Genomic DNA, 24,488 nt, shown 5'->3' with positions numbered 1-24,488 from the left:
ACACATTTTAACATTTCCAACTCCTTGGAAAACATAAACAACAAATTGCTATAAAAATACAAATTGGTGAATAGTACAATTCCCAAAATTTAGAAAAATTGTATATTTTTCTAATGTATAGATATATTAAAAATATATCTATATATCTATCTTTAAATATATTAGAAATTGAAATTCTAATATATATCCATATATGTATTAGAAATTGAAATTGAACTTTACAATATCCCTTTCCTTTTGGAAACTTCCAGAATGTCTGGCAAATACATGTCTAACTGTAGTACTTTAACATTATCTCTTTGTGCATGTCTCTGCTAATGTAGTAAATTTGGCTCCCAGATTATTTAAAAAGTCAAGGCCATCTTCTTCCTGTTTTTCACTGCAGCAACCTACAGAACCAGCTGGAGATCCTCTTCCTTCATAGTTGTATGTAAGGACATAATCTTGAGATGGCACATGGTCTTCATTCTGGTTACACAGATGCAATTTCTGTAAAATAAAAAAAAAAAAAAGATTCTATTATTGTTTTAAACACTCTTAAACATATGAACATAAAATTTATTTTTTATTTACCTTTTATGTTTAATTTTTAACCAGTGTGTCCTCTAATGGAGTCCTACATACAAAAAATGCACATGATTGGTCGATATCATAACCGTACCACAAAGTCAGTATATCTTACATTTCTAGTAATCCATACAAATAAAAAATTATATATATATATATATATGCTCACAAATGTTATATTTAAGTACATTTAAATTATCATTTTTAAAAGCTTAATTTTATATCTAGAGGTCAGGCTAGTCCACAAAATGGTGACAATATGCATGGCGGTGAAGAATTTGATATTGGATATTCAAAGAGTCCTGATTTTGAGTCAAAGCTCTTGCTTTACCAACTACGTATATGACTTTGGGCAGGTTACTAAACATCTTTAAGTCTCACTTCCAACTCTCCTTATGTCTAAAATGGGAATATATACAGTGACTATCTCACGATAATGATGAAAAAATAACGCACCAAAAATTCTCTTATTTTGCCCAGCACATAGTAAATATTCAATAAACGTGAACTAAAACTACTATTACATGCAGTTATAAAGTAGGCAAGAATTACCACACTGACTTCAGAAGCAAGTGCCCAAGATAGCTCAAACGTGACAAAGTAGAGAAATGCACAAAGCATTTTAGTGAGATTAAAAATAATCAACATCACCCACACTGCAGAAACTGGACCTTTGGAATGGAGCGGCCAAGCATTCAGCCACACCCAGCCTCGCTGTTACCAGCCTGGCTGCCGACCTGTCAAACTCCTGTGCCTCCTCCCTCCTCACCTCACCTCACCTCCCTCTCTAACCCACAGCTTATTTCTTTGGCTTATGTTACCAAATGCCTTTCTTCATGACCATGTCAGCCTCAGATCCCATTCCCTGATGCACACGTTAATGAACACCCCTAAGAACGCCTCTTAAGCTCCACGCCTTCCCAACCTGATCTTACATGCACACTGTCTAAAAACAGAACAAAGATGAACACTTGAATCTGATGGAAAAAAAAAATATATGCTATGGACACGTGATCAGCTACAGCCGTGTCACAGAATGGTGCCTATTTGCAGTCCATTAAAGGATGAAGGGCTTCTGGTCCACTGTGGGGGTTACAACAGTACCGTATACTCTGATAAACAGAAAACTTAGTACCAGGTAGAATATTTAATCCAGTGCCTCTCTACCCAGGTGGCACATGTGAATCCCCTGAGGAGCTTTAAAAGTAGTAATAAGAATAATAAACCAAACCAATTATGCCCAAATCCTTCAAGGTGGAGCACAGGGATTACTATCATTTAAAAGCTCCCCAGGGCATTCTGATGTGCCGCCAGGACTGAAAATCCATGATTTAATCCCTCTTTTCTTTGATATTCTTGCTTTCCCCTGAATAAAAACACTTTGTATTTGAACGGTGCTTCTTACATTAAATAGAGTTCTTATAGCTCATATTATTGAATGTTCACCCTAGAATTGTGTATAGATGCTTTGTTTCAGAAAAATGCAGATTTGACTGGGGCAGTTTTGCGATTGAAGGGAATGAGATTTTTTTTCCACATTCTTCTCTATTAAAATAGCTCATGAGGTAAACAACATCTAAAAATGGCATGTAACTTTAACAGGGTCATTAAAAACCTCCAATTCTCACGAGATTTTAGAAACTAAAAGAAATATGACAGATGGAATAAAATCTCTCTTATGTTAAATAATGTAACAAGATCAGAGGGCATGGGGTGGGGGCTGGGGGGAGTGCAGGGAATGACTAGAGAGTGAAAGAGAAAGGGTACATTGAAAAATATGGAAAAGCAGCTTCTGAAACTCTACATTAATTTCAATTTCCTATTGTTCTACACTTGGACATTTAAATTGCAGAGGCAAAACACTCATGGAAACTCACTTCACCAAGACGGGGCTGAGTGAAATTATGCCACTCGGAGCAGGTGTATCTGCAGTTGTCCACTTCCATGGGTCCTCCCCTGCAGGAATCCAGGGTGTGATGGTGCATGGTCCCCTGGCATGATTCCAGGGTCTGGTGTCCGCCTTTCACCATCTCAATGGTCTCCTGCCCTCCATTTTTCACTCCTGATCCCATGGTACCGCAAAAGCCTTGGCCAGAGTTGACTGTCTGGGTCATAAACCCATTGCCAGAACACTGAAATAAAATAAAATAAGATCATCTGTACTGAGAGGAAACAGATTCCAAGTTAAGTCATAAGAAGACAAGGGAGAGAGAACATTTATTTAACCTTTTATTGATTCATCCATTCATTAGCAGACATTTATATTTTCGGATTCTGTGCCCAGTGTAGGGATACAAAGAGGGACACGATCTCTCTAAGCTCTAAGAAGCTCTTATTCCAGTGAGGCAGAAAAATAGAGAATTACTTTAAGAATTACTTTAAGAATGTATATGTAGGTGAGCACAGAATGCTATAGGAACGCAGAGGAAGAGCATTAAAATCCAAGCACAGACAGAGTAAGTGGAATAGAGTAGAAAACACTGCACTGAAGGACTCCTACTTGAGAAATGGGAAGAAGAAAGCAGTATCTGCAGGAAGGCCTACACACAAAGGCAACGGGGTACTTTGGGGGCCCTCAACTTTCAACTTGCTGAGAATGGCTACCACTTAGAGTTCAAAGTGAGACAGGAAGTGGAGAGGTTATAAAAGACCAGAGAACATAAAGATCCATATGCCATGATAAAAAATTTAGACTATCAAGAAGATGATGGGGACTCAAAGAAGGGTTTTAATAACAGGGAAGAGACATATTTTTTAAAATCATTCAAGGCAATAATGTAAAAGATAAATAAGGAGACAAGTTGAGTGTCGTGGATCTCGGAGAGGTCACTGAATCATTCTAGGTGAGACATGATGAAGACCTCAGCCAAAGTAGAAGCAAGGATGATTCAAAGTGGTTGGACTCCATACAAAGTTTTACTGGTAGTCAGATGGATGAAACAGCAAAGGGAAGAGTCAGGAATTATTCCTAGGTGCTCTGCTTGCGCAACTAGATAAATGGTATAATTCACTGAAGTAGGGATGAAGGACACACTCGTGGGTGAGAGGGGAGTGAACAGTTCAGTTTTGGGCATGGTAAATTTGAGAAACCTATGGATGTCCAAAGTGAGTACATGAATAGGTGGGTCTGGAGTTCAGGTGGGGGAGCCGAGCTGGAGCTATGATTCCAGAGGTCACCACCATATAGGAGGTAGTAGAAGCCACGGGAATAAATTGTAACACCCAGAGAAAATGGTAGACTAAATGAAAAGAAGGCTAAGAATAGAACCACAAGAAAAACACGTTTTAAGGGGTGACTAAGGGAATTAGAGGACAGAACTGATCTGAAATAGCTATTGGAGAAGAGAGGAATCCCAGAGACACAAATCTGAAGCCACGCAGAGAGGATTATGGTAAGGAGAAAAGCATCCAAGTAGTCTAAGAACTGGTTCAAATAAAGTAATCCACCTATTAGATTCAAGCAAAAAAAGTGGCCACTGGTCGTCTTTGTCAAAAGAATTTCCAAGAAATGCTGAATGAACAGGAAGTAATATCATGGAGAAATCGAGTATAAATCTCTCAAAAAGCTCAGTTTCAAAGAAAAAGAGATCAGAAGGGAACTAGAGGAAAGCAGAGTCGAGGGAATGTCTGAAGATAAAAAAGACCTAAGCATCGACTTAATGTGGGCACCTCACACGGAACTCTGGGCCGCCCGGGAGAAGTTCAGTTCGAGCAGTAACCTCAAGCATGGCAGATCTAATTATGAACTGTGACTCTCAGACAAGACCTCCAGTAAAATCAGGCTCCATTGTGCCATCTTCCTACCCATTTGTTTTTCTTCTATTTAATATGCAAAGTCTCTAACTAAACTGGAAGATTTTCAGGTTCAGATGATTTAGAGTTTCGGCTATTTCAGAATCTGAAATGTATCTGTAAATGTCATACACGGTATCTCATCGCCTTAGAAAATTATACCAGAAAAGAGAAGAGAGAAGTAGCCATTTGGTGGCACTGCTACCCTATATTTTTTGCTTAGGTTGCTGCTACAGTGAAATTCCATTTAAAAAAAAAAAAAAAAACCCTCATTATCAAATCTCTTTGATGGTATAATTTCTGTCATTATAAATACATGTTCAGAGATCATGCAAGCTAATCCCAGAATTAAAGCTAAACTAAAACCAAGGCGAAGCCCACAGTGCCGTTTCACATTCTCTCTATTCTCTATTCCTTCCTGACCATCTCTACGTGCGTTGCCCAAAGTTTATTCTCATGGGGTATCAACGACTCCTTTTCCATGTCAATGATTCCCAGATTTAACTTCTCCTACTCTTCAACCTGACTCTTCAACCAGCTCCTAACTCCACCCTGAATGCCTTTGACTTAAACTTAGCTCCGGAACTAAAGTCATCACCCGTACATTATACTAAAATGAGCTTACACATTCACTAAGAAATCTCGTTATATTTTGTAAAAATATACCTAAAATTATGTTTTGGTATAAATTGATAATTCTGAGTCCTTTTGAGAAGTGCTCCTAACAGAGAACAGATAAAGATAGGGATGAGTACATTTGGTGAAACAGCCAATTAATGCTACCAGCTCTAGCATCAAATGGCAAAGAACAAGTATTATGAACATCTCAACTATTCCCTTCTCAGATATAAAATAAGAACTTACTATGAGTCAAGGACGATTAAGGGATTAAATGTATTTTCTGAATGGAGAAATAATTACAGGGTTCCACGTGTAGGCCTGTCAAGCACAGGTGGGCTATGATTTTCCATGATGATGGGAGGTAAAGAGAGAAAGTCAGTAAGAAAGATGCCTTCACACTGAGATACAGAAAAGTCTTGATATAAAGTCATTGTCCTTGGTTACAGCCTCTGTCGTTTGATTTCAATTTTTATTTTGTTACTCAAAAGCTAACAATCTTATCATTTACACATTTAAAATATTTATTATCCCTATTTCCAATGACCATTATTCATCCTAGCAGAGTTATCCACTGCTTCAACTTTTGAAAGATTTTAATCCTTTATCTTCCCTATCCCTAACGTCTTCCTATTCTCACCGATCACCCTACTGACTCAGCATCACGCTGCTCCCAATATGCCACTTCTGTGCAGAAAAACCTTCACCTGCTCTTCCTTACCAAGAGAATAATCCCAAATCCTTAGTGTGGCATACAACAGCCCCATGTCCTACTCCTCTCTTACATCCTCTCCCCCCAAGAGCCTAATTAAGTGTCAAGCTTCTATTGTAAAACATCATTTCTTCCACTTCAAATCAATTTCTTTACTATTTGTTGAATAATCCCTAAACTTTGTCATCTCCTTTTTTAAAAAATATGTTATTTATTCATTTGACAGAGAGAAAGAGAGCGAGCACAAAGAGGCAGAGCACAGGTAGAGGGAGAGGGAGAAGCAGGGTCCCCAATGAGCAGGGAGCCCGACGCGGGACTCTATTCCAGGACCCTGAGATCATGACCTGAGGCAAAGGCAGACGCTCAACCGACTGAGCCACTCAGGCGCCCCTATCATCTCCATTTTTATTCTTGAGGCGGTTTTCCACCTCTTTTGCTATTCCATCTCTCAACTTTCAAACTCTTCCTATTCTTTAAGTTACAGAGGAATCCGCGCCTCTTTCACTAAGCCTTGCCAGTTGATCCAGACAGCACAAACGGACTTATGTATCACAAGTATCTTTAAATGATAACAGTGCTCTCTCATATTGGTGCTAATGGTTTACTTGCATGTTCCTACTTATTTTTCCCATAAAAGGAGATTCAATTTCCCATAAATACTTTGAAATCTTTTTGAGGGAAGAACATGCCCTGTAAGAACTTTTTAAATAGACATCTGCCCAAACAAGACACCTAGTACTAAGCAAGCACCTCAGCGGTCTCAAGAAATACATAAGGAAAGACAGTGACAATAGCCTTCCAAGTAATCTACCCTCCCCCACACACTTTTTAAAAAAATATATATATATATCTCTTTGATATCTTCTTAGTTTATCTTGAAAACTTTCAGTAAGTTTTTTTTTCCTCTTATAAATGGTCAAAGAGTTAGATAAAAAAATACTATCTGGAAATATTTCTACATTGTAGAAAGCAGCTAAAAGATTGTTATTATAATGATTTCACAACATCAAAGAGCAAATTTCAAATCATAACACTAGAGAGTGGAAGAATGATAATTAAAACAACACATCTGATTTAAGAAGTTCAATAAATGCCACCTACATAAATACTTGAATATTGACAGATAAAATACTTACACCTACAAAAGTTGACCAAGCTAAAAATGTAAATATTAACTCTTAGTTACAAAACAACTTCATGAGAATCAGTAAAAGAAATTATGGGAGATACTCAGAGATAAATACTCATTTTAAAAAATTACTTACCACCTTATCATCTCCAGGTGCTTCTGTGTTTGATATAATCAAGTTTTGCTGTGCTAAATCTTCAGGAAAACCTTTTTTTTTTTTGGCACCAACAACTCCACATACCAAAGCTAGCAATACAGCTGCATTAAAAAAAAAAAAAAAAAGGTTTAACATACATAGAATAAAATACTCCTCTTTTATTTTTTATTACCTCGGGTACACAGGAGGAAAACAAAGCCACTAAGGCATGGTCCTGTGAATTACCTTGGCTTTTCTAAATTAATAGGCCATAATTTAGCTTAGACTTTAAAATCTGAATTAATTATATGTATATTTTGATTATAAGTCTGTTTAAGAGTTTGAATTCTATCCATAATGTTCAAGTATTTACAATTGTGAGTTAAATAATAAATTTTCAAAAATTTCAGTGACATTTATTTAAGACAGAGACCTTAAAGAGATTTACTGATTGCTAAAAGAATGGTTTGCCTATAGGAAAACACGACAGATTTTTCTCCCCAGAACAGATTTATCTCCAAGTATCTTAATTAAAACTATTCTGTATTTGGTCTGTTCAGAATTTTCATTCTACGTCACACCTGTGGGAGGTTGAAATATGTGATAATAAAATCAGCTGTAATAAAAACGACAGTTCTTACAATGCTCTACAAACCCCTCTAATAAAGGGTGGCCCAACTGCAGCCCCAAATCCAGCCCACCACATGTTTTTGTATGGCCTATGAGCTGTGGTCTTTAAATGGTTTTTAGAGATTAAAAGAATAGAAGTTCACTACACGTGAAAATTATATGAAATTCAAATGTTAACGTCCATAAAGTTCTATAGGAACCTAGCCATGCCCATCACTGAAATATTTTCTATGGCTGCTTTCCTATTAGAAGGGTAGATTTCGTTGGTTCTAAGTGAAACCACATGGCCTGCAAAATGTAAAATATATTCTATCTAGCCCTTTATAGGAAAAGGGTGCCAATGCCCGCCCACTCTATGTGGCCCCCTTGTTACCTTTCTGGTTCCATGTCCAACCCCGCTCTCCTGATGCACTCCACTCCAGCCACACCAGTGTCCCTGCCATGCCTTGACTTCTCCAGGCACCCTCTCACCTAAGGGTCTTTGAGCTGACTTTCCCCTAGACTGAAAACCTCTCCCCCAGGTACTATACTTGGCTGACTCTTTCAACTTTCCCAAAAATCATCAAAGATAACCTCGTATGTTGGCTAACTGAACATAATAAAAAAATAAATAAAAACTTTTTTTAAAAAAGTAGAAAAGGGACATTTTCAGACAAAAAAAAAAAAGATAACCTTGTCAAGTTAGCCCCGACCAAACCATCCACCAAATCTGTAGTCACTCACCCCAAGCCCCCACGATCACCCACACACGCTCCACAGGACTACAGCTCCTAATTATTTTGCTCTATTTTTTCCTCCACAGCATTTCATTTATTTATTAGTTTACTGTCACAAGGCACAGTGTTTGTGTTTGGTTTGGTCTCTTTTGTCCACTGATGACTCCCAAGCACCTAGACAGTTTCTGGCATATCGTAGGTCTTTAATAGATTTTTTATTTTGTGGAGTTGCTGAAAAATATTGAACACTGTACTATTCTAAGCTCTTCACGTGCATTAGTTCAATTAATGCTCAGTGCTGCCCCATAAAGCAGGCCACCCCAATTATCCCCTTTCACAGATGAGGAAACTGAAGCACAGTTAAGGAACTCGCGCCCCCCCCCCCACCCCAGCCCTGCTGGTCACATGGCTTGCAAATGATAGAGCTGGGTTACAAACCCAGAGAGTTTGGTTCCAGAGTCTTGCTCTTAACAGCTAGTCCTATCACAGAACAAAGAAACAGGGGCTAATCCAGGCTGGAGGAGCGGATGGAAATAAAAAGAGGGAAAAATATGATGCCATTGGGAACTATACAACTGGCAAGGAAGAGGTTAAAAAAATCAAAACTAGCAAGATACACCCAAGAAGAGATACTGCTGTGATCCGAGTCATTCCCATAAGGCCGTGGCAAAATGATGAGATGAGACCACAGTGGCTTGTCGTGGACCTTCCTATGGCAGAAAGTTTAGATTGTTTTATTTAGCCCGACACGGGGTAGTACTAGGACCAAGAAATGAAAACTGTATGTTGACAGATTTGGTACCGTCTAAGGAATTTTAAACAGCTCTGTCCAAATAGGAAATCGTATTTCAAAAAGGATCTTGCTCCCTCTCCCTGAAAATAGTCCATCAGAACTCAGATATAACACAAAAGCAATTTGTAAACTGCCCACCCCTGATGGATAGTTGGACAAGATTACTTTTTAAAGACCTTTTCCTGGGGCGCCTGGGTGGCTCAGTTGGTTAAGCGACTGCCTTCGGCTCTGGTCATGATCCTGGAGTCCCGGGATCGAGTCCCGCATCGGGCCCCCTGCTCAGCGGGGAGTTTGCTTCTCCCTCTAACCCTCCCCCCGTCATGTACTCTCTCTCTCTCTCTCTCTCATTCTCGCTGTCTCAAATAAATAAGTCTTTAAAAAAAAAAAAAAAAAGACCTTTTCCTGCACTCAGGTATTTATGATACATTTTAACTTTAAGTAAGTAAAAGGACTTACAAAATAGTAGTGCTATACCCAGTAGGATGGCCAGGATCGCCCATTTTCCAAGTATTACTCCTGCACTCCTTCGAGCTGCCACACATTGACTTGGATGAGTACAATCACACAGATTAACTCTCAGGGTTTTTGTTGAAGATTGACCTTCTCTATCTTTTACAGTAATAGGAACACTATATTCCTGAAATTCAGCATTTTTCTGATATGAAAGACGGGCAGCTGTATCTGAAAGAAAATGAAAGAATTATATCTTTAATGGACATTTATTTCTCCCTTAGCTTTGTTTTGCCACCTTTGTTTCTAAACATATTATTCTCAAGGAACCACCTGCCACGTGAAAATGTGTTAAAATGGAGAACTACCTTCCACATTTCTCAGCACTAATATTACTATGTGTGCCCATTGTAACTTTTTACGAGTGGCTGAAAGACCTAATTTGACACTGGAGTGATCCAGTAGCAATTCAGCAATACTGAATATTCCCTTATCTTTCCCTTATCTACAAACCAATGATGGTAGATGGGCCCCTGATATGCACCTCAAGCATTTTTCTATAGTACCAGTTTATGGTACTCATAAAGAATTAACAACTATTGCTATGCACAAAGTACGTCTTAAGTTGACATTCTCTTGTCCATTTACTTTCTGGTACCTGTCCATTATCTTTACACATAAGGTAATTCTCCAAAGTACAACAGACCCTTCGTTATTATGCCTTCCCTCTAGAAGTGATCTCAATACCAGAAAGCTAATTAATGTCACCCAGGCTAGGTATAAGGCTTACATAAAAACAGATGTATCTGTAACATAACAATACATTTTTATCAACTATATTTCCCCAATAGCCTCGATACCTACTTTAATGACTTCATTATCAAGTGACCAAAAACTCTACACACTTTCAAAGCCAATTACAACAGTCGGAGTTTTGCAATAAGCGAAATGATACAGTAGCACCATGCACATCCTCGAGGTCATCTGTAACTTGTAAGCCTTTCTTAAATGCACTGTGACAGCTGATGAGAACTTCAAAGATTTTTGGCTGCACCTCAAATGTAAAGCTCCCCAGAGGAATGTGAATTACTACGAAGGGTTAGGTGGAACCCTCCCAGATCATACTGTGGCTAAGATAAAATCCTTCAAATTCCTCTCCTCCCTCAAGACCACAAGCTCAGCTGTAGTCACATCTCGTTTATTCATACTAGTGCAACAGCTTGTGACGTCCTTGCCATTCCACTCTGCCCTCTTCAAACTGTCCTGTCACCAATGTCACCTTGTTAAGACATAAATCTGGGCACAGCATTCCTTCCCAGCCCACTCCCAGAGCACACCTGCTGTACAAAAAGTCAGTCTCCCCAGCCTGGTACATAGGCTCTTCACGACCAGAGTCCATCCATCCTCCCACCCAATCTCTCAGCATTCCTGCTAAAACCTAAACTCTAACAACACTGGTTTACTTATTCCCCCCAGCATTTTCCTTCTTTGTGCATATTTATTAACCAATTATTGATTAAACAAACACTTATTAAGCTGTTAATATCTACTAAGCACTGGGTTACGTGCTGGAAATACACAGATTAATCACAAATATCCTGAGAAACTCATGTATTGGAGGAGAAAGGTAAACAGATAATAATACAACATGAAAGGAGCTGTAATACAGGTAGAAAAGGTCATGATGCTACTCCTTCGACTTCGAGAAAGATTTCACAGATGTGAGCATCTGAACTGGAGTCATGTCTGTCTTGTTAACTCTACACGTATCTGCAGGGTCAGAACAGTGCACGGTAGACGGCAGGCGCTCCACAGGTATCATGAATTAATATCGAACTATGAAATGGGAAGGGTGCCTGAAATATAGAATACTACACTCCCCCAGAAACCACTATCATAGGAAGCTGTTTTGAGGGCTCCAGCGCCATGCCTCTGTCCAATCCCACCATGTTGCTCTCCAGAATACTATAGAGTGCTTGTCTCACACACCCAGATTCCTCATTTCAGAGTTTACTTACACTAAAATTTAAACTGCCCATCTCTGCTCTGTCCTCACCTCACTGGAGTCACTTTAAAAATACACCAGAGGTGCCTCGGTGGCTCAGCCGGTTGAGTGTCCGACTCTTGATTTTGGCTCAGGTCACGATCCCAGGGTCATGACATTGAGGCCTGCATTGGGCTCCATGCACAGCGTGGAGCCTGCTTTAAGATTCTCTCTCCCTCTATCCTTCCCCCACCCTCCCTCTCTCTCAAAAAAAATACACCAAAAACAATTTTTCTTAATGATAAGCTGCCCAATATTTTAATAAAGCTTTTTTGTCTTTGTTGGAAATACAAATTTTGCCTTCATAAAAATTATGATTTCTTGCATTTTATAGGCAATATATAACACAGACCTCCTATAATATTTGTAAAAGTCTGAGTTAGTCTTCTCAAATATATTAATGAGAATATTATAGTAAACAAGAAAATCCATTCTCAGTTATTTTAGAACATATAAATCATTATTTTTTATTAAATATTTTTGGGGTGCCTGGGTGGCTCAGTCAGCTAAGTGTCCAAAAGACACCTGGGTTCGGCTCAGGTCATGATCTCATGGGTCTGCTTGAAGATTCTCTCCCTCTGCCCCTCCACCCACTTGCTCACATGCTCTCTCACACTCTCCTCCCTCTCTCTCAAATAAATAAACAACTCTTTAAAAATAAATCAATAAATACCATTAACTTTGGTGAGGATCCATATTCTGTTCGTTTCTGGAGAAGTGTTTGCCAAGCTGAAATAAAATGGAGCACCATGGACAGGTTCATCAGGATCGACAGCTGAGATGTCAGTATACTTCATCTTTGGTTTGCAAACTATTATATTACTTTGAAGTATTTCTGGTGGGTTATCATTCGTATCTTCAATGTTAACTGCGAGTGTTCCAGTACACGATCTACCATCTAGGAAGAAAGAGAAAAGGTTTAGTGTAGTTTCTTGCCTTCTTTTATAGTTTCCTAATAAAACAAATTAACTACATTCTACATATATGTTGTCTTAAATAAGCTGATTATTACAGAAAATGGGACATAAGAATGTAGAAGGATACATGAAACCTACAGATCATCTAAAATCAGTACCACCATTGATAATATCAGCCAGAACTGCCAATAAACCTTATGTCAGGATTATTACCAAACAATAAAAATCAATGTGTGAATTGCAAACTCTGTGTTTCAGGGCGGGTTTCTTTAGTACAGATGTTACTGAACAGTAAAAAGGGTACAAAAAGTTATTCTAATCCTGATACACATTTAAGCCACTTAGGGAGATTTTTAAGATACGATGTTCAGGTTCCCCAACCCAGGATTCTGATTCAGCGTGTCAAAGTCATGTCTACAAAATGATTTTTTTAAGTGCCCCAAGTGAATTACTATTATTCTAATTGAATTAGAATATTATTCTAATTATGAATTATTCTAATATTCTAGTATGAAGCTGAGGTTGAGAACCTCTGGGTTGTTTTAAGGAACAGAATTCAAGGAAAGGATCACTTTGACCTAATAATCAACTGAGTTTCTCAAAGATTCTATTTAAAGTGGCATAAAGAGATATACAAGAGTCTAGTGAGGCCATTTCATCTGATCTTAGACTTAAGTTTTGTCTTAGCCCTCCAACACATGGATCCATAAGCATTTGAGGTCTCGCTATGCTGGGGATATAAAGATAAATAAGACATGGCTTACCTTATAAGGTTCACCTTGTTAGATGATTAAAAGAAACAGGAGCAGTCTTCAAAGTAATTTCTAACAATTCCAAATACTTATCACAAAAATTCTGCACAATAATAATAGCAGTTTATTCTCTAATTCCTTTCTAAAATACCATATTAAAACTTTTTTTTTTTACCTTGGTCTATTGCCAGGACTGTAATATTATATAAGTCATTTCTGGGAGTCATGGTCTCCCGGTCCAGGATTTTGGAGATTGTGATTGACCCCAAAATCTCATCAATGGTGATCCATCCTTTAGGATCATGCAATTTTTTGTACCTATTAATGTAAAATAAAAGTCTTTAGCAATATAAAATGTATTAAAATAAGTTACTATCTCAATTATTACAAATACATTATTCGTATGTGGTTACAGACTTCTTTGTACCTTAAGCCATTGCTACTTCTAGTTTCAGGGTCATACGCCTTATAGCCATTGACCTTTGACCCCACTGCTAAGTTTTCTTTAATCCGCACATATTGAGTTGCAGGGCTGCATTCAGGCCCTTCATCCTGATCCCTCACATGAACTGTGACCAAGGCTCGGTTCATGGTTGCCATTCTGAGTGCAACATCTCTAGCAAACGGAACTTCATTGTTTGCTCCAATTTCCAGGATCACTTGGTGGTTTTCTTCATAATTCAGCGGCTTTTTAAAAAAGCATATGGGAATCAGCATCAGTGTAAAATACATACGGTATTTCAAATAACAAGTGAACAACTGTAAATATGAATAGTGTTGCATGAATTCTATGTTCCCATTCAATCAATATTGACTTTTACCCTTGGCTAAAGAGAGAGGTGATTCTTCACGAAGCCTTTAGCAAGAGTGGTCTGAACGTTTCTGCAGGTGGTCTTATGGAGCTGTGGAAAAATAATTCCTGAAATACTTTTATAGTTCATTCTTACTAAGGAAAATGATTCTGAACCTGGAGATAATGCAAAAAAACAAAAAACAAAAAAACACCAAACAGTGTTTTTACAGTCCTGCTTTAGAGCACTAAAGGACCAGTGTAAGGGGCATCTAACTCCAGGAGAATGCAATTTTGTTTGACTTACTACTTCCTATGGACTATGTCCATTTCCTTAACCACCACACTATAATCCCTCTGCTATATGATGCTGCTTAATTGGGTTCATCGGCCTCTAAAAATATTTAAGTGAATCCTTTGATTAAAACTGATTTCTAGGGGCGCCTGGGTGGCTCAGTTGTTAAGCGTTTGCCTTCAGCTCAGGTCATGATCCCAGGGTGGTGGGATGGAGCCCTGCAATGGGCTTCATGCTCAGCAGGAAGCTTGCTTCTCCCTCTCCCACTCCCCCGCTTGTGTTCCTGCTCTCACTATCTGTCTCTCTCTCTCTCTCTGTCAGATAAATAAATAAATAAAATCTTAAAAAAAAAAAACTGATTTTTATACAGCAAATCAAGCAAAACCTATAAAAACATTATTTTACATTGTATTGCAAACTCGAAGCATTTTTTTCTTTCTTTTTCTGCTTATCAAAACCATCATTGGCTGGCCATTGAACAAAATCAAAATGGAGGAGTCAAATTTTTTTTTTAAACCTTTCCCCATACCTAGCTATTATCAAGCTGAGATACCTAATATCATGAGTCCACTAAGAAGTCAAGGAAATTTCTGAATCTTAGATTCCACAAAACGTATGTGAAACGCTTTTTTATTTTTTATGAACACTCCAGAAAATGGAGAGTCAAAAGAGGAAAAGAATTAATATCTGTTTATCTGTTGCTAATGAACACTATGTCACAAATTACATGTGTCGGTATGATCACAAAGAGAATGAGAGCATCTCCTGGCAATGACACATGGATGGAAATTCACGAACAGCTGCTGTTCTGGAGGAGGTGCTGTTATTCCAGCCAGGGCCCCTTGCTGAAGCCTTAGAATTTCTTTATGTAATTTTTCAAGGCTTACATTGGATATTGCTTTAGAAGCTTAAAACTCTACAGATTGGAAATCTGGTGGGATGAAATCAGTGATTAATGAAAAAAAAAACAGGAATTCTCTTCCACCACAAGGTAGCTTTATGTTTTAATCAATTAAAAAAAAAAAAAGGCTCAAAAATATCCTAGGGGCGCCTGGGTGGCTCGGTCGTTAAGCGTCTGCCTTCGGCTCAGGTCATGATCCCAGGGTCCCAGCATCGAGCCCCACACTGGGCTCCCTGCTCAGCGGGAAGCCTGCTTCTCCCTCTCCCGCTCCCCCTGCTTGCGTTCCCTCTCTCGCTGTGTCTCTCTCTGTCAAATAAATAAATAAAATCTTTAAAAAAAAAATAGCCTATATCTGCACTGAGATATTAATGGTTCCCAGAATATAAAGTGCTGTTTTGTAGTGGGCCCTCTCTGTTGAGAACAGCCTAGAACAGTATTTTTGTCACTCAAGCCCATGTGCATTATGGCTGCTCCTCAAATAGAAAGGAAACGCTGGGATGGAAAGATCATCCAGGCCTGAGCTAAAGATTGCATCAGCTCATGCTCGAAGGTTCCAGAAAAGTTATCCAATATGGAAAATTGTAACACTAGCCCCACGAACATGTAAGGCTTCTAAAAATATAATAATAATATCCTATAGTATACCAAGTGTTTTCACTTTCATTGTTATAATGCAATAGCTATTAGGGAGGCAGAGAGAAGTATTTTTTTATGTTTTATAGATAATAGAGAGGCTAACTTTCCAAGATCACATAGCTATACAAAGGAATTTAACATGGCACTTAAGAGCATGTACTTTGCAATTAGAGAGACCTAGGTTCAAATACTGTCCTACTGCATCCTAGCTGTGCCACTTCGACTAAGGTCCTTAACCTCTCTGAGACTAAGTTTTGTCTTCTGCACTACTGTGTAAGAATAACATTTAACATTGTAAGCCCACCGTGAGTGCTTTCTACTATAGATTATAAGGATCTGTCACCCAGGCAATTGAAAGAAAAAGTGATGTGTTTTTGGTTAATAGCCAAAATAATGCACCAAGAGGAGACACCAACTAACAAGGCAACGTTTGGAAGCTTTGTTTAGATTAAAGAAGTATATTTGAGCAATCTTTGGCTTAACTTAACTTACTGATTATTTAATTCATTTTGGTATAAAGGAATGAATAAAGTTCATTCCTAGCCATCATTATGTAAGTAGTGAAAGAATGATGGATTTCAAAATGCCTTGATTATACAGTGTTTGATTTTAAACTTTTTATCTTTTTTTTAATCTTTTTTTTTTTTTATTTGACAGAGACACAGCGAGAGAGGGAACACAAGCAGGGGGAGTGGGAGAGGGAGAAGCAGGCCTCCCGCAGAGCAGGGCCCGACGTGGGGCTCGATCCCAGGACCCTGGGATCATGACCTGAGCCGAAGGCAGACGCCCAACAACTGAGCCACCCACGTGCCCCTGATTTTAAACTTTTTTTTAAGACTTCATTTATTTATTTGAGAGAGACCGAGTGAGCACGAGCAGGTGGGCAGGAACAGAGGGAGAGGGAGAAGCAGACTCCCCACCCAGCAGAGAGCCCAATGTGGGGCTCAATCCCTATTCCGGGACCCTGGAATCATGACCTGAGCTGAAGGCAGCCGCTTAACCGACTGCGCCACCCAGGCGCCCCCAGTGTTTGATTTTAAAATAGAAGATGACTCACCAAGGTTAGAAAGCACTTAAAGAAATAACTTAAGTACACAAACACAAATCTTTAGCAAGGAAAAAGATAAGACACCTTAAAGACCAGTGTGGTTACCAAAAGAACTGTGTGATGAATTCAAGTTTTCTAAGGGTTTGTGTAAAATACAGAAAGGAAAATATACCATGGAAAACGCAAATTTTATTGACCAAAATGTTAGAGACTATTATGAATGGCTCAAAGAAAGAGAGAAGGTAAAATTACCAAAGGAGCTATTAATTACAGAGGAAGGAGATAATTTAAAAAGTAAACTCAGAGAAGTAGAAATTAATTCAAGTTCCAAAAAAAGACCCCTTGTGCAACTAAAGTCATGGTTTTATCCAACCAAGTAACCCAAGGATGGGAAAGAGGAGAGACAAGGGGAACATGACCCAAAGGTCCCCAGCTGGAGAAGTAGCACAGCGGTTCTGAGGAAGGTTCTGCATCAAGAACGTCTGAGTTCGCATCCTAGCTCTATCACCTCCCATGAACTGGGGCAAGTGGGGCATCTTTTTTTAATTGTAAAATGGGGATAATAATAATATCTTATCCTAAAGGGGATGTGACAGCTAGATATAACCTGCATAAGATGATTAGCATCATTCCCTGTGACAGACATGAAAGGTGATCAATACTTGATAAGTGCTTTTAAAATTCTAAAAGCATTTCCTAGGTATAAGAACTAGGATGTAACTATAAAATACAAGTGCAACTATCTTATGTTTAAAGATAATAGGAATAAATGCATATAAATTTTATTGGGGGGATTTTCTTTATTCTTCATATGTGAAATTAACTTAAACTGAACGAGAGACAAAAAATTAAAGTATCACCATCTAATTGTTCTCCCTCCTGGGGAATCCTGAGATGGTACCCAGAAGCTGTTCACCAGAAATAAAACAGATGTTTATTAGTCACACAGAGTGAGAAATATTCTAGGATACAGGTTATAATTTCTGAAAATATTTGGAAATATTTTTCTTAATGTCTCTGTGATCAACACTCGAGGGGAAAAAAATCCACTCTGAATATGAAAAAAACGGAATGTGTTGACATACTATGATTTTTTTTAGAATATATTCTTCTGACAAAGTTTACTAAAATTCATTTTCTACTGGTTAAAAAATTCACAATAAAAATTTAATTCCCAGTGTTACTTAAATTTTGCCTTCTGAAGCAAGATAAAATCACTGAGATTTAAAAAATAATAATAACGGGTCTTTAATAATGGACTCGAATGAGAGAGAACCAAGGAGGAGCCTTCTAATCAAGCAACAGATACGGAGAACTCTAAAAGGTCTGAGTTTGGGTCTGACTTGAGCTACTGCAGTTGGCATAATCTATCCACCTCAGATCTCAAGCTATTTCTTGGACTTATTTCTAGAAAGAAGTGAAGGTGGGGGTGAGGGGTGTGCAGAGGAGGTGTCCAGGAGAAGTCTCTTACGGAACATTTGTTGCCAATCACATCAGTTTTTGAGGCAAATGCCTGTACTAATAGGTGTGTCTACCTTTGGAAATTATACACCACAGACCCTCAGCCTGCCCGACTTCAGGGGCAGCTGTGGTGGACACTCCCCGGCTTATGCTGACAGACTCACATCTCAAGCACACAAAGATTTAGCTCTTCAGATTCAAAGTTTGCTCCCAAGCCAGAGTACTCTCCCTCTACAAAGCACAGCCAAGCCCAGAAGTGCAGGAACACTAAGGTTCCCTGGAGGCAACCTTCAATCAATGAGGCATGGGTATCAACAGCGGGAGTCGATGGATAAATGCCCCAGGTACTATTTTTTGAGGAGATAATTCTGAAGTACATTCTACACGGTTCATTGCAGGATTGAACACCCGAGGTGACTAAGTCAATAACGCAGACTTGATTGGCTTTCCATTCTTTCCTGTCCTACTTTCCCATTTTTACTCTGGCTTCCTGGGACCCACTTTCTAAATATTTCCCGTCATTGAATTCCTTGTCTTGGGTTCTGCTTTCTGGAGAGTGCAAATAAAGACTGGATTGAGCTGGACCAATAAAGAGGAAAAACAATCAGTACCATCTGCTTATTTCTTTTCCTACTACTATCAGTTATAAAGTTTCATTTTTCTTAAGTAGTTGGTTTCAATATTCAACTCGAGCAGATCATATTAGAGAAAACTAAAATAGAGGTTTGATGTTGAGAGTAATTTGGAACAAATATATTTGACTATTCACACTGGGTAGAACTTGCAGATGCTTATTACATAATCTCTGGAAATTTTTACAGAGGAAACAATTATAAATAAATATTTATGTATCAAAGTCTCCTCCATGTTGTCGTTGGCAGGAAAGCTTCCTTTAGTCAATGGATGACTCCTTTACCTGCCCATAGGACAATTTTCTTCCTTGTTCTGAGTTACAAATATAAAACCAAGAATCCTTCCCAAATAGGGCCTTTTCTATCCTCATAACCTGGACCCTAGAATAAAACAATGCAACCAAAAATACAATATATAGAATAAGGAGTAAGTTCCTGCAGTGCTGTCTGATATAACACTATATTTCACCCTCAATTCCACCTATAAAGGATCAGATACAACCAGGCATATTCCAGAGAGAAAGAGAATGAGAAGACTATGGGCTTCTAAATTATATCATGCTAGGAATAAAGGAATCAGGAACACTTACCATAGAGAAGGTAAGTTTCAAATGAACATAGCAATCTTTTCAAAAGAATTCTATTTCTTCCATTAGGGATGGAACCCAGACCATTAGAGACAGAACCATGGGATATAAGGAGAATAATTTGGACACAGTAGAAGAAGGACTTCCGAGAATCAAAGCTCTCCAAATATGGAATCTGCTGCCAATAGAGATATGGAGATCCTTAGAACTGAGAATGTTCAAGCATAAGCTTGGTGACAAATGACTGGCAATAAAATTACAGAAGAAAGACAGTATTAGATGGGAACAGTTGGACTAAACAGACTTAGCTCTATTCTAACTTCTGGAGTCTTTGATCTGAAACTATTTAGTTGATTAAGCCACTAGTTGAATAGAACTTGTTAGCTTGCCAAGTTGTCAATTATTAATTATTACTGTACCTTTACAACCCACAAAACACCCTCATTAGTTTCTTTGTCTGTGCTGATTTTGAAATGTCCGTTTTCATTGCCCTTCAAAATGGTAAAATTGGCTCTCCAATTGGCAGTGTTAATTAAATCCTTATCTTCTACAGGTATTCGTAAGATCTCCACATTGTATACATTTTCCTCTACTGATGCTTCGTACTGAAACAGAAAGAACTCATTAAAAACTCACTTTATAAAGAGAACTTCTACAAACAAAGTAAAATATTTCTTCCACTCCAAGAATACTGGTTCTTATAGTTTTTATCTAGTTTATTTTAAAGCTATGAATTACAAAGACTGTTGTTTCATTAAGGATTATCTTTGAAATGAAAGAACTACATTATAAATGAAGATGAATGTTACTTGCTTTTATTAGGAGATAATATAAATACTACAATGAATAAATAAGAGAGATTTATATGTCAGCGACTTAAATTCTAATTTTATTCATAAAAAATAAACATACATCAAAGTATGCTAGATACTTTGTTAATTCATATTAAATAACAAATAATAGTTGACAAGTGGAGGTAGATTCTGAAACTATATACTTACAGTATTTTGTTTGAAAGTAGGTGCGTTGTCATTTGAATCTTTTACTGTGATCATACAGGTTGATGTACTCATCAATCCAAAAACCTGACCATCCATGTCTTGTACTTTCATTATCAGTGAGTACTTTTCTACAGACTGAAAACAAAGCAAATATTTAATCAGTTCTGAAAACATATGCTTTGACTTACAAATGAAACCTCAATTGTACACTCTTCTATTTGTGCATATCCATGCTTTTATTAGATTCCATATTTGTATACACTTTAAGAACTTGGTAGACAGGGAGAAGCTGAAAAGGTAAATAGAGGTTAAATTACAAAAAGCCATACTAAGAATTTAGATTTATACTTTAAGTAGCAGGTAATTGGGAAAAGTTTTGTGGGAGTCCTAGAGGGAGCACAAAATAAGAACATCTGAGTTTTAGAAAGAAGTTTCTTAAAGAAGATTTAGCATCATTTGTGGTAAACTGAGCTGAAAGTAAAAGAAATCGTCTAAGACAGGGGATCCAAATCTGAGGAAGTGACCATGAGAACAGACAGAAAGGGTGACAAGCAAGTTCCTTGAGAGTTAGCATTTAGTAGAATGTGATGGTAGATTCTATACAAAACCTAAGAGAGGTGATTAACATAACATAATAAAAAAAACTAATGATGTAATGTCTGGTGATTAACATAACATAATAAAAAAAAAGAATAAAAAATAAAAAGAGTACACTTTTCCTGATGAGCACTGAGGAATATACAGAATTACTGAATCACTCAATTATACACCTGAAACTAAAATAAGAATGTATGTTAGCTCTACTGGAATTAAAATAAAATTTTTTTAAAAAATTGAAAAAAATAAAAACCTAAGGGAAAAGAGAGAGTTGAGAATGATGCTCAGCCATCATCCTCGGGCAGGCAGAGGGGCAAATGCCGAAGGAGAGCCACGTTCACTTCTCCACGGCAGTGAACACTAGCAAGGTTGGCAAGGAGGGCCAAAAGGAATGAGCTGTGTTTGGCATATGCTGGATTTTATGCGCCTATGGGAAATCTAAGGAGAAAGGTTCCGAAGGCACTTGGATGTATGGCCCCATACTTACGGGAGAGTTCACAGCCAGAAATACCAATCTGGGGGTCATTAGTATGTAAACGCTGGTTGAAATTATAGCAGCAATCAGATTATCTAGGAGAGGTTAACGGATGAGAAGAGCTAAGGATAGAAGGAACAGTAGCATTTCAAGCATGGGGGAAGTAGGAAGACTAAGCTACGCACACTAAAAAGGAAAGATCAGAGAAACAGGAAAAGAACCAGGAAAGAGAAGAGTTTTATTAAGTGCCAACAATAGACAGGGGCTTCAGGCAACAGGTGGATGTGGCCATTAGGAGGTCACCATTGACTTCAGTGAAGACAATTTTTGCAAATGGTGTGGTGATGATGAAATGAACTCATTACTTTATGACACAATTACCACTGTTGCCTTTCTCTTCTCTCTCATTACCCATTAGCCACTCCTTTCGTTTTGTTTTCACTTTTTTACTTTTCTCCGTTTTCAATTTCCTGCCATCTCTTCCTCCAGTGTTCATTTTGCTAACCACCCCCTTCCACATTGGAAACCAACATTCCCACCCTGAAATGCTCCTCCTTTAGGCCCCACTGTCTGATACCCTGCTTTTTCTTCCTCTAAAGGCACTGGGGTTTTTTGTTTATCTCTCTTGTTCATTTCTTTCTTTTCTCTGTTGTTCCCACAACACACTTTGTGGTTGCTCCCCAAAAAATCCTGTTGACTTTTTTTGATCAGGAAAACAGACCTGGGGGGTGCCTGGGTGGCTCAGTTGGTTAAGCGACTGCCTTCAGCTCAGGTCATGATCCTGGAGTCTGGGGATCAAGTCCCGCATTGGGCTCCCTGCTCAGTGGGGAGTTCACTTCTCCCTCTGACCCTCCCCCCTCTCATGCTCTCTCTAGCTCATTCTCTCTCTCAAATAAATAAATAAAATCTTAAAAAAAAAAAAAAAGGAAAACAGACCTGGGTTTGACCACAGATCTGTACCTTACAAGCTGTGTACCCTCAAATTATTTAATTTTCCTAAAGCCTCATTTCCCCATGTGTAAGAAATGAGGGAAAATGCTTGTTTTTGCTTGATTACTACATAGACTCTACCTATCCCCACTTATCGAAAAACACATTCATATTGCCCCTTCAAACCTGCCCATTAGTTATTACCATCCTGTGCTTTCTCACATAAACTGTCCTGACCACACACAAAAATAAAAATAATGACAAATAGAACCTTTGTACTATTTTTGATTCCTTTTCACGGGTTCTCATCAACCCTTCCCTTTTTCTTTGGCATCAAATTCCACTGATTTCTTCTGTACATTATCTCTCCATGTCATACTGACCCCTCTATTTGTGTTAATCTGGTTGCAGTGGGAACCACTGAAGTGTTGTAATCGAGCTCTTTAGTGCACATGAAATTGATTAATCTGCTTCAGTCAATAATTCGGGGCTCTGAGTTAAACACAGGCTGACAATACAGACAGAGCAACAATAACAAAAATCAGAAGATTCAGTGCAGTAATTTGATTCAGGCGAATCACTCTTTCTGTCACGTTTGTCCTCTATAAATTGGATGGAACACTCATCTAGTTAAACAAGGAAATTATAAAGACCAAATAATAATTATGCATAAGAATTTGAACATAAAGTGCTATATGCCCGACAATATGCGAGTATTATCATCCAAACAGTGTGACAGGTTTCATAATAATCCATCAACCTTATATCAACTAATTCATTCCTCATAAAAAGCACATATCAAGGGGCGCCTGGGTGGCTCAGTCGGTTAAGCCTCTGCCTTCAGCTCAGGTCATGATCTCAGAGTCCTGGAATCGAGCCCCGCATCGGACTCCCTGCTCAGCAGAGAGCCTGCTTCTTCCCTCTTCCTCTGCTCCTCCCCCTACTTGTGCTCGCTCGCTCTTTCTGTCAAATAAATAAATCAAACCTTAAAAAAAAAAAGCACATATCAAGTATCAACAATAACTGGAGAGGGATCAGTCTATGATCTAAACTCGTGCAACAAGCAAAATTAATTGTCCTACATGAGAGAACTGAAGGCTTCACTGAGCTGGAACCAACTAGCCACACACAAGAATAGAGTAACAGTTAACAATAGCAACTTTCATAAGAGACATACTTTGTTCCTACTCCTTCTAAGCACCAAGTGATCTGCATTAATCCTATGGCTTCTCTTACCGAAGGAAATAGAAGTAATATTAAAAACAAAACAAAACAAAACAAAACAACAGGTAACAAGACCAGGAATTCTTATTGTCTTACACCTAAATAAAATAAAATAGAAACACCTAAGACCACGGGAGAGCCAACGACAGTAAATGGGGTAGGGATCTCAGCCCCCAGTAAAATGATGCTCCTCGGGAGTGGAAAGCTACCTCTCTGTCCAAATAATGAGAGGTGATGGTAATAACACCTGTGCTGGGATGCACAGCGAAGACCCCAGGGGACCTCGGGGTCTGCTCCAAAATGCTATACTTCAGGCGTGTATGCATCGTGTCCGGTTCATCTCTGTCTGTGGCACAAACCACTCCCACGGCAGTACCTACAGGTTAAAAAAAAAAAAAAGAGTCTGTCATTTCCAGAACTGCAAAACATATTTAGGAGTATTTACACTTTTCAAATTTTAACAAGGATAGTGGCAATCTAATTTTAAGTATATGTCTTCTCAGAGCTAATTTCATCTTTAGGAAGCACCAATGAAGAGGACTTCAAATTTATAATGTAAAACACTATGATGCCGGGAATCAACGGTTCCGTTGATTCCTCTGTTCACTGTTTTACTCTGTTCACTGTTAAAAATGTTTGATAGTAAATTACTAAA

The 24,488-nt window shown here is 38.3% G+C and overlaps 1 protein-coding gene across 1 annotated transcript in view; it reads right to left on the bottom strand.

The window, feature by feature from the left end:
- Positions 1–291: 291 nt before the first annotated feature.
- Positions 292–24,488, bottom strand: part of DSC3 (desmocollin 3) — a 41,771-nt gene continuing 17,574 nt past the window's right edge. Inside the window, exons 7-16 of the mRNA XM_034996282.1 lie at positions 24,043–24,209; positions 20,608–20,742; positions 20,026–20,211; positions 13,684–13,943; positions 13,432–13,574; positions 12,261–12,485; positions 9,550–9,774; positions 6,955–7,076; positions 2,445–2,699; positions 292–489 (exon numbers count right to left, since the gene is read on the bottom strand). Of these exons, the coding sequence (XP_034852173.1) occupies positions 292–489; positions 2,445–2,699; positions 6,955–7,076; positions 9,550–9,774; positions 12,261–12,485; positions 13,432–13,574; positions 13,684–13,943; positions 20,026–20,211; positions 20,608–20,742; positions 24,043–24,209 (1,916 nt within the window). The remainder of the gene's footprint in view (positions 490–2,444; positions 2,700–6,954; positions 7,077–9,549; positions 9,775–12,260; positions 12,486–13,431; positions 13,575–13,683; positions 13,944–20,025; positions 20,212–20,607; positions 20,743–24,042; positions 24,210–24,488) is intronic.

This window comes from Mirounga leonina, unplaced genomic scaffold, assembly GCF_011800145.1.
Source record: "Mirounga leonina isolate KUSES-001 unplaced genomic scaffold, KU_Mleo_1.0 Mir_93, whole genome shotgun sequence".
Classification (NCBI taxonomy): domain Eukaryota; kingdom Metazoa; phylum Chordata; class Mammalia; order Carnivora; family Phocidae; genus Mirounga; species Mirounga leonina.
Note: the sequence above shows the minus strand (reverse complement) of the source record. Positions and strands in the feature narration are given on the sequence as shown.